At 38.9% G+C, this 17,167-nt stretch overlaps 1 protein-coding gene across 1 annotated transcript in view; it reads left to right on the top strand.

The window, feature by feature from the left end:
• The window catches only part of LOC122789134 (glutamine-rich protein 2-like), a 137,384-nt gene extending 120,429 nt beyond the window's left edge, over window positions 1-16,955 (top strand). Inside the window, exons 15-17 of the mRNA XM_044056358.1 lie at window positions 243-308; window positions 8,723-8,824; window positions 16,733-16,955. Coding sequence (XP_043912293.1) covers window positions 243-308; window positions 8,723-8,824; window positions 16,733-16,955 — 391 coding nt within the window. The remainder of the gene's footprint in view (window positions 1-242; window positions 309-8,722; window positions 8,825-16,732) is intronic.
• The last annotated feature ends 212 nt before the right edge of the window (window positions 16,956-17,167 follow it).

The following is a 17,167-nucleotide window of genomic DNA, read 5'->3' as shown; positions in this document are numbered from 1 at the left end:
TCATTAAACCATTGAACTCACTCATGTAAGAGATTTTAGGGGGAGCTGGAATTTTAAATTATTTATATAAAGAATTGTCCAAAACATTGGATGACATGAAACACTAGGTCAAACAAACATTCCTAGATCTAGCTAAAAGTAACCAGTGTGAAAACAAGCAGACTTTCTCTTTCTCTCCGCTTTGTTTGTTTTTCATTATGTACTGAAGTTTGAACTACTTCACTTATTTTGTGTCTTTACAGGCAGCTGTTTACTCGATTCCAATGTATTTCCTGTTCCAGATCACTGAAGATGAAGACACCTGGCCCGTAAGTGGTATACATTTTCATTTTCCACTTAAACCTTACATTACAGATGTTTCTCTTTGGTTGCTGAATAAATGTCTATGTTTATATGGGGTACACACGTGCTATCGGTATGCTGCCATATAGTGTGTAAGTAACATACATTTTACATTGTCATCATTACATTGTAGAGGTGCTCGTTTGGTTGTCTGCACTGAACTGCACACAGCCAGTATATAGTAGAAATCCATACCAGAGCCTTATTCAGTTGATAACTGTTGCAGAAGATCCAGGAATAGGTGCATACATTGCTGCCTACCTGGATGACACCAACTACACAGAAGGTACACAAACAACAGTAAGTTTCAGTGTCTGTGATCTGAGTAGAATTGCTCTGTGTACTATGAAGGGGGGGGGGGATTGCAGCGGTTGGGAGGCAACATGGAGTGCTACTTCAATGCTATATTAATACTGTCTGCTGCCTGTGTCATGTATCATTGTAAAATATTACTGCATATTCTGTGGTGAAAGTACTAAATATGCCAATGATACAGTGACAAATGTTGCCTAATGAATGGTCATTTTGTGAGATTTTCTTCAAAAATATTAGTGTTTTAAGATTTCTTCATGAGAGTTATAGCTGTCATTTTTATTCAGTGGTGGCACTGTAACTGATGACACAGTGTGAATCATGGTAAGTTCCAGACTTTGTAACTGACATCGAGCGACTGCACACTGCATTTGAGATTACGGTGGTGTGTGAGGAAGATTATACAGCTTAATCCAAAATAGCTTCATACATGTGAATCACAAAAGCACCTTTTAGGGCAACTCTAACACACTGCAGTGATAGTTGCATCATTTATGAGGTGGGGTCCCATACAAAGCATGCAGTTAAGAAATGCCAAGCTAAGACCATCTGCTAAATCAGCCAAAAAGATAAATGCTGGCCAACTGTGGCTCATAACTCAACTGTCTAGATTTTTGTAGACTGTCCTGATTTTTACCAAATATTTGTCTGTACCTCACAAAATCTGTGGTTATCCTGGCGAGTCACCGAGGACTGAAGTCCTAAATAATGACATAATTTTGGGTTTCAGACTTCATATTCTTCAAAAAATACACGCTGACATAAATCGTTATTATAGCAATTTTTTTAAGTTTATCAGCAATATTTAAAATATGTCCCTATATTTGGGGCTTTGCCCACCACAATTATTTTAGGTGTTGTCCATATTTCTTGCACTAAGTGGATGAGAGGTATATATATATATATATATATATATATATATATATATATATATATATATATATATAGCCTATATTTTCAAGAAACATTCAGTAGAATTCATAGATGAAGGACAAGGTGGTTGGAGAATACTGAGAAGTAGGAAAATATTAAGGGTTCAGACTTAATTGCTAGGAAAGCTAATAAACTTCTGAAAATTTTAAATATTTAATAGTTAAATAAACATTTTATTCAAAGGAGAAGGGAGATTCAGAATTAAATCAAAGAACTTGTATAAAGTAACTCAAAGTGATCCAAACAGACAAGATACTGCTCCAGATGGAGTAGGAGAGATCTGAAGAACTAATGGAACATCAGTTTATACTTGTTGACATTAGTTCAATGAATGCAAATACAGTTCAATAATGTTTCGGGGGACTTTGCCCCATTCCCAAACTTAGACATATACTAACTTTTGAGGGTGCATAACCTTTGAGAAAATAAGAAAACCTTGCTTTGACATATTAATTGACTCTTCCTGTTTTGCTTAAGTACTGTTTTTTCACAGATCTGCCAACTTGAAAAAAAAATGTATTTTTGTAGATTGGAAATACAATGAACAATTAATCATCACATGACATTATAACATCCAATGGTAGATGACTGGCAACACCTGGGAGATATGCTTAGTGCCACAGTATTATTGGAGATATTTTGTAAAAAACTTCACACACAGTAATGTTTGGGATATTTTGAATATCAACCACGATGCTCTAAAATAAGAACTGCTTGTTGAGACTACAGATGTGAGATGTGATGTATGTAAGTATAAGCCTGACATAAATATAGTTTTGCAAGAATAAATCCTATATAAATATTTCACATTCTATGTGCTGTTTCAGAAAGTGCAGTTTCAGTTGAAAGGAACGTTTCAATGATGGACACAAATGAGTTCAGTGAAATAACCTTCAGGCCAAAACAGTGAAAAGGATGAGACCTCCTAACAGGGTGTACGGAACATTCCTAACAGGGTGTATGGAACATTCCTAACAGGGTGTACGGAACATTCCTAACAGGGTGTATGGAACATTCCTAACAGGGTGTACGGAACATTCCTAACAGGGTGTATGGAACATTCCTAACAGGGTGTATGGAACATTCCTAACAGGGTGTACGGAACATTTGGTACAAAAACAGATGGCACAAGGCTTAAGCTGGTAATCAAGGTTAAAGAGGCATGTAGAACATCTAGAAAATTTACAGGGTTTTAGTATTATGAGAGAGACTTCTAGTCTGAAGTCACTTTAGTTTGGATACTCAGGAGATGGATTACAGTACAGAAGTCAGGTCAAATGCTCAGCAGTTTAGATATTCAAAAGTCAATAAAAGTTCAGAAAGTACAGAAAACATTGCAGCTTGTCTTGATTCTGCCATTACAGAGGAGAGAACCAATTTAGAGTTCAGTGTTACAACGAGCAGTATAATTTGTTCTTCAGAGCTGCAGAAGTCAGAGTAATCTTTAGCTATTGTTGGGTTCAGTTCATCAGCACTGTTACTTGAGCCAGTTAAGTCTTGTTTGTATCTTGTTGGATTACTACCTGTACCTCCACTGTATGCTGCTACTATAAAATAAACCACCTTTATCAAAGCTCTAATAAGTAAAGACTTTTTTCTGAAAGGTACAAGAAGATTTGGCACATAAAGGAGAAAAATTAGATATTTGGCACTTGTCCAGTACAGCACCATGTAATGAAAGGATAAAGACACTTATTTCAGTTCTTTCAATGAACAACAATTTATAAGGAGAGACACTGAGGTTCTTTATTATGTAATCAGTCGTAGGACTGAAATAGGCAATATTTAATGAACACATAGACCTAAAGAAGCATACTGTGCAGCAAGCTAAAAGATAATTGTTAAATGTATTTATTTTATTCATTCATTTACATGTGTTTACCAGGGTAGTGCACTGATCAGTACTGATCAATTTCAGAAAAAAACTAGAATAATATAGGCAATAACAGAGTAGTTCAGGCTTTCTTTCGGCTTTTCCCGGTTAGGGGTCGCCACAGCGGAACTCCGGTCCGCTAATGATTGGCAGTAGATTTTTACGTGCTGGCTTGTTGGGCCTAACGCACAACCTTCAACGAAGGAACGCCCATTCATGCATGTCGAAACACAGAAGACGCTCTAACTGAGAATCGAACGTGCAACGTCTAACTGTGAGGCGACAATGCTACCGCAGCACCACCACCGCAGTGTACGTGTATATGCATTCTAGTGAACAAGCTCAGTGCAATATACACTCAAGCAGTGTCATGTGCAACATATACGTTAGCTTCTAACATGGGTCAATCCTCAGTGACTCGAGAGAGGACAAGAGACTCAGAAATCAGATAGGTTAGACGATATGTCCTGTGTCGAAGCAGGAGCATTTGGTTTGAAGCAGAGCTTTTCTGAGTTTGTAATAAGTGTTGATTTCCTTAATGTCCATGAGGAGAGCTTGCCAAAGAGTAGGTGCCTGAGAGGAGAAAGCATGTTCAGTACCGTGGAGTTTGGTTCTAGGGGTATTGAGAGTTTGTGTGGCTTGTAAGTAGTGCCTCAGGTTGTTTGAGGAGGTTTTTTAATGAAGTCTAGCCAGAAGGGGATTTAATGTGTGATGCTGGAATAGTTGGTAGAGATGGGATCCTAAAACTAGGTTAGATATTTGTTTTTTGGGTAGCCATTTGGCTTTTTCTAGGGTGATACAGTGATGTTCACAGACAGGTGAGTTTGCAGATGTTGTCAGAGATAGTCTGGAGTGTGGCCATGTTTTTATTGGAGACAGAAACAAAAACCAGGAGCCCATATTCAAGCTGAGAAAAAGAGAACTCAGTTGCCAATGGTTGCTCTGCCTGTTTGGGATGGAAAAAGGGAGGTCTTTTTGACATAGAAGATGAGGGAATTTATTTTGGTTCTCACTTTGTCTATATTGAAAAGAAAGTTTAGCGACTAATCAAGCTATAGTCCTAGGAATTTGAAGAACTTTAGCGTAAAAAATGTTTGCTTTCGTCTGCTGCAGACTTCTTCAGAAAACACACTGAATATAAAATAACACACTTAAATATACACTCCTATTAGGTTGTTTTACCAATTAAATTACTTAATCAGCATCAATTAAATAAATTAGCCCTAATGAAAGACATAATAAACCACAAAATCTAAATAAAAATAAAATTTATATATTCAAAACGTTAATTATCAACTATATGAAATATATGTATTCTTTTGTATTTTTAACCTCTTGTCCATATGAAGCATTTAATATTAATTGAATCATTTAAACCTGGATAAGTGTCTGCTCCCATTTTTACCTGCTACAACATCTCTCTTTGTTCAGTTTTATTTCTATAATCCCCCATCCTTAAATCCTTAGTAGCATGCTAAAGTATAGTAAACCTAAATTTCTTACAATCCCGTTTTGATTTGTGTTTAAAAAGGGCATTGTTACTATCATTATTTTTTATAGCATAAAGATGTTCTTTCACGCTTTTTTTGCAAACTTCTCTTGGTCATCCTTATATAGAAACAATCACAATCTGAACAAACACCAGTATATACAATCCTCTTGGTGTTACAATTATAAACCCCTGTAATAGGTATAGATGTATCCAAATGAGCTAAATATAAAAGGGGCCCTTCCAAAAGAAACCTGCAAACAGAACAATAGCCACATTTCTACATTCCCTTGGTTTTATTAGACATAGTCTTCTGACATGGGACTTTAGTGGTGTCATTCTTCAACATCCTTTTAATATTAAAATTATTCCTGTAAACAAACTTTGGGGTGTCACCAACCAAACTAAATAACTCAGCATTCCCTTCAATAATTTTCCAATTTCTCTTAATGATGTTGCATATATCATAATAATCTACTGTCATATCTAAACAACAAGCAGTAACATGTTCCTTATACAAACCATGATTGTTCTTCAAAGGTTTTAAAAGAATAGGGGGAAAATCTGTAGGTTTCCTAGATCTAATTTCATTGGCTATTCTATTTAGTAACTCTGGCTTGTATCCTGTATCTGTGAACAAGGACATGATAAACTGGATTTCTTGTTCAAACCTACAATCACTAGATGTCATCTTAGAGGCCCTAATGACGGACCTCTAGCAATATTCTTCTTAATGAACAAAGAATGATTACTAGAAAAATGGATATAGGATGTTTGACAATTGTAAAGGTGATTGGGCAGTGGTCACGTAGTAATGGTGGCAGAATGTTTATGTTAATGATGGAGTTTGGTATGTTTATAATAATTAGGTTAAGTGTGGAGTGTTCAGAGGACTTGAGGTTAGGTCTTGTTGGTTCTTTTATGAGCTGAAGGAGACCTAAGTCTTGTACCCATATCAGATGAAAGAGGGCCAAGATAATTAAGCTTGAAGTCATGTATAATGATTATATTATTTTTGGTACAGATTTTAAGGATGTTAGTGATGAGTGATTTGAATTTATTTAGGGAAGCAGGGGTAGTAGATAGGGTGTAGTGTTCAGTGGTAGTTTGCCTTTGTGAACTGGAAATTTTAGGAGAATCCAGTTAGGACTGGAGTCTGAGGAGGGGTTAAGAGATTTCAGTCTCTTTTAGAACATAAATAGTACATATTTACAGATAATACCACTTTTTTGGAATAGTCTTCCTCTCTACATAAAGCAAAGTACTTCTCACACTATTCATAAGTGATGTGGATGAATGGATGGGTAAGCAGAAATTCACCCATGGTTTAGCACCCTTGTCTCTCATAAATAGGGGCAGTATGTAAATGCTGTGTTCATCTCTGGGTTACTTGTACTTAAAATATAAGGGGTAAAAACTACATGGGAATACCTGGCTAGGCAAGATCCTCATGGATCAATAGCCTAGTAAGTACCTGTGAACCTATTAACCTATGAACATCTGGCATAACTGTAAATAACAGAAGAATTGCAAATGTGACTAACTATGAGGTTTAATTTTACAAATCAGCCTTGAAATGTGACATAGTGTAGCCTGGGTTAAGTTTTTTTAACAATAACCGAAGATAGCTTAAACATATGACCTGGCATTGAGGTTAGCAGTAGTGAAGCCGTTATTTAATAATATCTACAGAAATGGCGTGTGACTTAAAAATAACTGATTCAGCACTACTGCAAGTAAGTACAGTGCCATGTTATGGATGATATTCTCAGAATATGGGTAATTCTCATATTGCCTTTAGGAGGTGCTGCGCTGAGAAGAAACAGCCAGGCAGGTAGGATCGCCAACTTTTCATGTCAACAATTCTAGACATGTATGTGAAAGCAAAATGTGTGCAGATAGAAGTGTACATTTAACCTCCCCTTGAGGGGCTTGTCATACAATATTATGGTGCTCAGTCAAACATATTCTTGTGTTCTTCAATGTCAGTGACAGTGTCCCTTAAGTCTGGACTGTCCAGAAAAATTCTGGACAGTTGGCAACGTGCAGGTAAAAAACCAAGCCAAAGTTTCTGAACCATACACTTTAAATCATCTTCAAGGTGAAAGCGATATCAGCTCAGATTTTTTATTTCATTGGTATATGCTTCAATTAAAGTAACTAGTTCGCTTTCATGAGCCAATTTGCCACTATGCTATAAATTTAATGGAATAAAAAATGATTGAATAGTTTGGTCCCCATGGATGCTAAGGTTGCTACCCTGACTACAGCACTGATGAGAAATATCTTTGGACCTTGGCAATGGAGATATTGACCAAGGGGGTGGAATAGAGTGTCTGAATTTCAGGCCAAGTACTATGAACTTTCCCTTAGCACTGTTTAACAGCATTCCTATTACAATAGTATACAGGTTTATGTATGTTCACCAGTACCAGATATAAAAAATACAGGCTTACAAACGCATGCCCTCACTTTCTGCAAGAATTTAGTTATGCAAAAAAGTAAAACATTCCCTCTGTGGTTCTCAATAGACTTCTTTCATGCCCTTCTTGCCCACGGAACATTACTGTCCTCTGTGTCAGCAGGTCAGAGGTAGATAGCATTTGGTGTACCTGGGGTAATAGTAGGAATAAACAGGGGCATATGCCATTATGGATGTTGATTGTCTTATGGGTATGCAGTCTGTTGTTTGAGTAAAATGAAAGGAAAGTATGGACTGAAGAATAGTCAACACAGCAGCTAATAGCGCCTGGTAAACCTGGACAGACTACTCTCTTATAGTTCATGCACTGGTTTGCATGCACTTGCTCATGATGTAGTTGACTTATCACCCCTCATTATTCTGACTTCTCATCCTCCATCAATTAGACCATTGTCTGACAGTAGTATACAGGAATGACAGATTGCTATAAAATGCAAAAAAGCACTATTCAAAGCTAATTAATTGCAAAAGTATTAACATTTGCTACACATCCTGAACTGCAGATAAAACACTGCTGTTGTGTTTCATTAGTTCTATGTTACTGACAATTCACAAACTGCAAGCATCTATAGAGCCTTTAGCTGCAGTTTTCCTCAAAAAGGCATTCATTAATAAATTGTAGAAATTCAATAAATGTCTTTATGTATAATTTTGTAAAGGTATGAGGATTCATCAGCCCTTCTACCTCTCATGCTGCACACCCACTAAATGGATACTCAGAAATTGAAGGCAAAGTGGAAGCATTTAATCTATACTTTGGGCACGATAGGACATGGTTCATCTAAATTTAGATGACTCTATCCAAGTCTGTTCAGCTGATTCTGATGGACTAACCAGGACTAAGTGGTTCACATGGGGTAAAGCTTCCCATATCTCCCATACATGGGGCTACTGCCCGTGTACTTCTATCCGTCAGTTGATTACTTCCAAAGTCAACAAACCTCAGGACAACATAATGTTTTCAGTAAAAGTCCATTTGGTTTATATCTCTTTACAGAATGGAATTTGATAAGTTAATCTGCAATCAGTTGAATAACGAAAGGACCATACAAACACAAGATTCACCCACACTGCATGCAGTATTAATGAAAGCATGCTTATTACTAACTAAAGTGCAGTGTTTCATGGTACTCTGTTCATTTTTCTCCTGTTACCTATTGCTATTTAGTCTGGTGCTACAGCTGTGAATAGAAGGCTAGTAAATTAATAATTATAATGTAAAATATCACTGAGGACTAACTTTTTTTATTTTGTTGCTTTCTTGATTACTCCTTCCCTTCATTTTTAACAGCAAGCTTGCAACAATCCCAGAAGTCCCAGCATTCTCCTCACAGAAGTCCATACGCCCTCATACTATATACAAGCATAGCCAGATCAGACATCAAACAAGGAGGTAAGAAGGGGGGGGGGGGGTGAAGCTGGATAATGAATGGCATTTTAGTCTGTTTTCATGCAAATACTGTTTCCACAGATTGATTCAAGTTTATTTCTAGCAGAAGAAGATGGTACATTATAAAAGTTTAATTACCCCTATTGGCCAAGACTGGCCTTCGTCAGACTACCAATTTTTAAATATTCATTTCTAAACCATGTACACACACTTGGCACATGCTTCTTTTCTGGGAAGGAGCACTGTCAAAGTCACACAGTAGGCAAATGGAGTCTAAGGGGAATGAAACCTTAGGGCTACAAGAAGAAGGTTATTAGCAGCTCACCGTTTCTGTATTATACTGATGGAGACTCCATATCATACTGCTGGACATCAGAGTACATAGCTCCTATTTGGTTGTTTGCATTATCTTAGTTAACCAGCAGGGCACAGGATATGCTTCACTGAAGTAATGGCTTACTACAAAATGTGTGAAGCACAAGACAGGGCCAAGTATATCTGCTACCGAACAGTTATTACTTCATGTTAGATAAAAAGAAATTATGTACTCACCATAATGTTCCATGTGAGTTGTTCATCTCACCTTCATTCTTAATGGTGGGTTCAGAGCCAGTCTTTGGCTCCGACTTGGCCTAATGCAAAAGCTTGAGGTCTTCAACCAACTCGAGGCCTACTCCCTATCCCATGATGCACTGGTGCTTCCCTCAGATCTTGTTTGCTGCTAATAAACTCCATGCCACCCTTGATATACCAATAACAGAGGAAAACTAAATAAAGGTCAGTACAACCATGTCTTAGGTGAATACTCAGTCCCCAAGACACTTAGATGGGGGTTGGAGGGTGGGACGTAAGAATGAAGGCGAGATGAACAACTCACATGGAATGTTATGGTGAGTACATAACTTCTTTATGTGAAGTTCTGTCTCGCCTTTCATTCTTACTGATGAGTTAGTGTCCCACGCACCATCTTTCTTGGGTGAATCACTGGAGTATATTCTTCAGGACAGTGGAACCAAAGGAAGCCCTGTTCCTGGAGGCCATATCTACTTTGTAATGAGTGATGAAGGTATGAGGCCTTGACCAAGTAGCTGCTGCACAAATACTATCTATTGGTAATCTGGCAGTAAAGGCCAATGAGGTGGAGAGAGCCCTAGTAGAATGGCCCTTATCTTTTGATGTAATGGTGTATTTACTGAACTGTAAGTGAAAGAAATACAGTCTGATAACCATTTTGATAAAGTAGTTTTCATCACAGGTGCACCTTTTTTGGAATCTGAGAAAGCAACAAAGAGCTGTTCTCTTTTCCTGACAATCTCTGGTCCTGTCTAAATAATGTCAAAGTTACCTATGAACATCAAGCTTGTGCAGCATATACTCCATGTTACTCCCATAGTTAGGGAAGAAGACAGGTAACTCTATAGACTGATTGAGATTCGCCTCTGAACATACATTCGGTAAAAATGAGGGATTTGTCTGAAGAGAAACTCTGTCATTATGAAATATCATATATGAAGGAAGGTTTAATGGACAAGGCCTGTAACTCTGAAACCCTTCTAGCAGAAGTAATGGCTACTAGAAATATGGTTTTCCATGTAAGATACTTCAAGTCACATGAAGAGGCTGGTTCAAAAGTTGGCAGGATGATTCGAAAAAGAACAAAATTTAAATCCCATGGGGTAATCAGAGATTTAATGAGTGGTCTCAAATGTAATGTGCCTTTGGGAAAGTCTAAGTGACATAACATTAGACCCTTGAATACCAAGGTGTGAAAGTTAGACATTGCAGCTAGTTGGACCTGAATGGTTGCGGCAGCTGCCCCCTCATAAAAAAGTTCAGTTAAAAATTCCAAAACAGTAGATATAGGAGATAAATAGGGATCAATGTGATTTTTCAATGCCCATATTGAGGATATTTCCATTTACTGAGATATAACTTCCTAGTAGATGACTTGTGAGAGGATGTTAAAATATGCTGGGTTGCATCTAAAATATTTTGAAACCTGGCTATGTTTGGAATTGGAGCCAATCTGTCAATGTGAGGGACTGAAGAAATGGATGAACACAAAAGGTCGGCCTATCATTACTGAATGTGACATTAGCCATCACTGCAGGTCCTTTTTGCAGGTCTCCATGATTATAATCTGATGAGACATTGGTAGATTTTGAAAAGACCACTGTGTGAAGAGGAGCCATTGGAGTATGGGCATGTGCATTTGACTTAGTGGAATTGCAATGATTGCTGCTGCCATTGTACCCAGTATTTTGAGAACTAGAGATGCCGGGGCTTTTCTTTTTGAAATAAGTGTTAGAACTTGCTGAAGAAGAACATGGACCCTTTCTGGTGGAAGTTTCACAGACATTGTGGTGGTTTCTGAGTTTGCTGCTATAAACACGGTATGCTGCGATGGTGATAAGGCAGACTTTTCTAAATTTATGGTAATCCCCAGCTGACAGCAAAGATTCATGGTCATGTCCCTCGCTTGTATGAGTTGTTGCCTGGTGGTGGCAGTTAGGAGCCAGTCATCTAGATATGGAAACACGTGGAATCCTAGGCGTCTCAAGTGAGCTGTGACTACTGCCACACATTTGGTGAATACTTTGGGGGCTGTAGTGAGACCAAAGGGCAGAGCTCGAAATTGGTAATGACTGGCTCCCAGCCAAAAGCGCAGGTAATCCCTGGATGGCCTGACCATTTTTATACAGTAGTATGCATCCTGGAGATCGATTGACCACATCCAATTGTCTTTCCCTAGAAAAGGGAGTATCGATTGCAACGTGATCATCTGGAACTTTGTCTTTTTTAAAGATTTGTTCAGTCTGCTGAGATCCAAAATAGGTCTCCAGTCCCCTGTTTTTTTTGGAACTAAGTAAGTTCCGGATCCTATCTGGTCTGTGGGGACCGGATGGATTACTCTTTTTTTTCTAGCAACCTTTGGATTTCTATGGTTGCTTGTTCCCAGTGACTTGGTGGAATGTCCGGGATCTTGTTTACAGGGGGGACAGGTAAGAAGGGGAATAGAGTAACCTCTGGAAATGATTCCTTGTACCCAGCTGTCTTTTGAAATTTCTTGCCAGGCATCTGGGTACAAAGATAAGCATCCCCTGACTGCCTCCTCTCAGGAGCGTTGATAGGGCTTCCCAAAGAACTGACCATTGTCACCCTGGTTCTGTGGACCCTCTCTGCCGCATGGATGGCATCTTCCATTATTGCCCCCTCCTCTGCCTATGGAGGAGTGATCACCACAAGTGTCCTGAAAAGCTCCTTGAGTTTTACGGATCCACATCTTTCCTCCTTTCTGACCTTTGGGATAAGGTCTAGTAGGTGTGGAAAAATGGACTCCGATGGCAGACAGAGTCTTTCTGTCTTCTTCACTCCTGGTAAGTGTTTCTTTCACTTTTGGTCCAAAAAGGGACAAGCCATCGAAAGGGGTGTTTATAAATGATGACTTAAATGGCTCCACAAATGGACATAAGTGCACCCAGGAATGTCTCCTAAGAGCAATGCCTGAAGCCACTGCTCCACTTGGTTCATCAGCTGCGTACAAGATCAGATGCATGGATGAGTTTACTATGGAATTAAGGGTACAGAGCTGGGAGGATACTTTGTCCCCCACAGCTACTGAACCCTGAAGAGTATCTCCTAGCTCTTTAATGAGATCTCTTTGTAGCCTAGTGAAATGCATGAGATAATTCAGTGACGTAATGGCAAAAGTCACTGAAGTAAATGTGCTTTCCATATCTGTCCATGACCTTAGAATCTTTATTCGGGGGGGTGGATAGACATCGAAGTTTTGGATAACTCCTTCTTGGTGGCCGCCATCACCATGGCATGAACAGGGACTCCTTTAGTAAGAAATGCCTTGTCCTGTGGAGAAGTAATAAACTTGTTGGGCCTCCTAGGGGCAGGTTCCACTGTAGCTGGATACTCCAATGCCTTTTGACAAACTAGGTCTATAAGTTCATCAAAAGGAGGAGTCACCCAAGTGGTGGAGGGCTGAGACCCAAATGCCTTCAGGTAGACTGATTCATTATCAGTAGGGCTGCCAGCCACCACTCTGTTTAAGAATCTCCAAGATATCTGCGAAAGAGGTATCTTCAGAGGGTGATCGTGGGGACCCTTCTGACTCATCTACATCAGTGTCTGAAGTAACACATTCCTGAGGGGAGTCCAAATGCTTCCTCTTGCATAACCTCTTCCAAGGTACCTCCTCAGTGGGAACTTCTGGAGAGGTCTCGGAAGAGCAGGGCTCACCCAATGGGGCTTCCTGGGTCTCTGGGTCTCTACGCTTCTGTGGAATCTGTGATGCAGAAGTAGATGCCAGTGCTTTAGGGGAGGAAGTTGCCAGTCTTGATAAAGTGGCTATCTGTGGGGACAATATTCTCCTCATGGCATCAAAGGCACCATGGTCCTGATGTGAAGAAACCCCTGGATCTGAAGACTCAGTGGGTACCCTTGGCACCAAAACAGTGGGTTTCGAGCCAGAGGTAGGCGCGAACTCACCTGTGCCGAAGCCCCGAGAGGTAAAGTTAGACCTGAAATATTGGTTTGACTATCCTCCCCGGACCCGACCTGTGAGTGTCGGCTTCTAGACTCCTCAGTCAGCACCGAAGTAGTCCAGGATATCAGCTCCGAAAGTCCTGGAGCAGGTGTCAGTACCTAATGGCTCCACTATCATCAACTCTGAGCACTCCGGCTCCGAAACTTCAAGTTGGATCGGAGGAGGAACAGAAGTAGCCAGGGGGATTTTAGTCAGTTCCAAGGCTCGAGGGGTTAGAGCCGACAAAAGTTTGGCTAATGCCGGTGTCTAAAGTAGCTTCTGCACCATACAATCCACGTCCATGTCAGACAAGCTTCTTGAGGACTGAGAAGATGGGACTGATGAACCTACAGATTGTAGTATTGGTGATTTCAATATTGGAGTTACCAGTTCCAGTACTGGGGACTGGCTCCTTACAATGACAACTACTGGCTCTGTAGTCAATGGCGCTGAAGTTGTTTGTTTGTCAGGCTTAGATGAGCTGGTAGATTTTGCTGGATCTGAAGATCCAGTAGTAGAAGACTTTTTTGAGGACTCAGAATGACTGGACTAACCTTCATCCAATTGTTCCTGAAAGGAAGACTTTATTTAACCTCTAACCACTAGTTTGTTCCTTCTCTCATGCAAAACAAGTCTCCTGAAGGTGTAATGCACCTAAACAATACACACACTCCGTGTTCCCATCTGTAATGGACATTTTCTGTCTACATTTACATTTCTTAAATTCTGACTTGGATTGCTTAGCCTCTTTATCCTTATCCTGAAACATTTCTCCTATACAACAACATACACACACAGAAAGCTCACAGAACAACGAGCTTCAGCCAAAGAGAAAATTAGCCTTCTAATTTAAACAGGCTAATTAACCAAGTAAGCTATATGTATAACTATATATATATATATATATATATATATATATATATATATATATACACACTACACACTAAGCAAAAGGATCTATCTATATATATATATATATATATATATATATATATATATATATATATATATATATATATATATATATAAATATAAAACACAGTTTAGTAAGGTATGAATTTTCACACTAACTAGCTAAGGGATAGGGAGATTTACACGGCCTAGATAGAAAAACGGCCACAAGGAAGAAGAAGAAAGATAGCTAAGAATGTATAGATACTAGCGGTAGCGCTAATTTACAATACCAAGAAAAGAAAACATAATATATATATATATATATATATATATATATATATATATATCTATATATATATATTATATATATATATATATATATATATATATATATATATATATATATATATATATATATATATATATATATATATATATATATATATCTATGTATATATATATATATATATATATATATATATATATATATATACATAAGCTAAATACTTAGAAAAATCAAATTCACTGGCCATGCTGGTGAATCACTCCTGATCTGTTGCAGCGGCAAACGAGATCTGAAGGAAGCACCAGTGCATCATGGGATAGGGAGTAGGCCTTGAGCTGGTTGAAGACCTTGAGCTTTTGCATTAGACCGAGTTGGCTCTGAACCCATCAGTAAGAATGAAAGGTGAGCTAGAACAACTTCACATCATTAACTAGTCAGCTCTGAGGAATAGAGGGACAAAACCTAGATGATGACTTAGACATCCTGGGTTCAACTGCCTCCCTAGGTGCTAGAGGAGCCAGCAGGATGAGGGACAGGGGGGTTAGGGCAGTATGTGCTCAGCCCTCTCAGGGTGGTAACAGTTAGACATGCATGTCCAGATGAATATACAGCACCAAAAACCACAGTAAAAAAGGATCGTTTCGTTTTTGGTACAACAGTGTGTCCTCTCCTCCGTGTTTGTGCCTGTTCCTTTTTATACATGTCCAGACATTACACTCAGCTCTAGACTCCCTCACTGGAACTGGAGATTATAAAGATATATTTGCTTGCAAGAGAATCATGCCTTCTGTGGAATTATATCAAGTCTCTAAGGACTATTGCATATTCAACCCTTGCATATGTATGGGCATGCAGAGTAGGGTTTTTACAATCAAACAGAAAACCCTAATTCCTGAAAATAACAGCACCACTCCTGGTACATGTTTCTCCCCTTGTGAGCAATGAATGGGCTGAAAGTTGTCATTTTGGGGCAACAAATGATGCATTTGCATATCCTAATGGGAGACCTAATACTCAGGGATATCAAAGCAAAAAAGTGTCCACTGTCTGTGACCACAAGTGCCTTGACACAAAGCTAACATGCATTTAAAAATAGGATAGCATAAGTAAAACTGGTTACTGACCATTAACGCTATTGTTTAGTTAAGATAAATTTATTATATTCTAAACCCCAACTCCTGTCCAGCATCCTGATAACTAAGAATGACAAGGCATCCACTTTCCTGCCCATATGGAATGGGGGGGGGGTAGAAGGGAAAGAAATTCATCTACTCCTCTTAGGTACTCTAACAGCACCCATCAGACATGCTTTATTACAGCAGTTATGAAGTAGCAAGGGTGCAAAATACACAGTCGATTTCAGATGCCAAAGCCTAGGCTATGTCAAAATGCCCACAGATTATGTATCCACTGCTAGCAAGGACCAAACACACTTAATGTGTTTAGGGAACAGTTACCATAAATACCTAGGTTGTAATGTCATTCAGATGTTTCTCTTTCAATTCATAAAAAAGAAAAAAAAGTTTGAGTCATTAGAATTCACCTGAAGCGCCTCCCTTTGAAAGTAACCACTGCAGAACTGGTAGTTTACTGTTACAGACAGATGTAGTGGATAGTGCCTGGTGCAAAAACAAAAAATGTTCATCACTGAGGATATCTCCTCATCAACAAGAAAAACATGAAATGGTGATCCATTTTAAGTAGTCCCTAATATGCAAGTAATTAAATTCATACTTCTGAGGTCAGTGATTCCTCACTATGGAAAAAATTTGGCAGTGGTCACATGATCTTAAAAATCTCTTTTCTCACATACAGTTTAGCCTATTTCTAGAAGATGAATTAATGTCAAAATAGAAAACTGACCCTAAAAATGCAGGACATTCATAGCATTGTCTTCCCATAGTAACTAGCCATTTTCCAGTTTGAAGTGTGTGTATGTGTGTGTGTGTGTATGTGTGTGTGCCACCGACATACTGTAGTGAAAGCGGCTACAAAACTCTGAGAGAAGCAGCCAGTGTTGATGTAATGTGATACAGAGTACCAGTAAGCTTTTGCATAGAAACGCCAGTGGTTACAGTTATTTTCTCAATTAAAAATAATAAAAAAAAAAAGTTACATTAATAAAGCAGAAAAGAACATGAAACAGAACTAGAGAAAAGTATAAATTATGTCAATCTTATTGTCATTGCTACAGCCTGAAGCCAGGTTGCAGCTCACTTAATTATGAAGCAGCAGTGTTGGAGAAGAACATCAGACACTTGCGGAAGATTCACTTTTTGCTGCGGAATCAGATAGAAAGGGTGCAGACCCATTTTGTGGGATCAGTCAGGGGCAACAGTCAGATGCACATGCACTGCCCACCAAGGATCGGCCTGCACTACTGCACCAGAGGGGTAGCTGCTCTGAAGAACATGTGAGTAATACTTGCCTGTTTTTGTGTGTGTGTGTGTGTGTGTGAGTGTGTGTGTGTGTGTATACACACCTGTTCCTAGCTTATCTCTCACCTGGCATGTCCCTTCTCTTAGGAGAAAGGGGGTATGTGGGGGAGGGGCAATAGCCTAATTGGTAGATATACTAGAATGCAGCTAGTCTGCACAAGAGCTTAGAAGTGAAATGATCTGCAAGGTGT

Source organism: Protopterus annectens, chromosome 14.part0, assembly GCF_019279795.1.
Source record: "Protopterus annectens isolate FY-2018-M chromosome 14.part0, PAN1.0, whole genome shotgun sequence".
In the NCBI taxonomy this organism is placed as follows: Eukaryota; Metazoa; Chordata; order Ceratodontiformes; family Protopteridae; genus Protopterus; species Protopterus annectens.
This window is presented reverse-complemented; position numbering and strand designations above follow the sequence as displayed.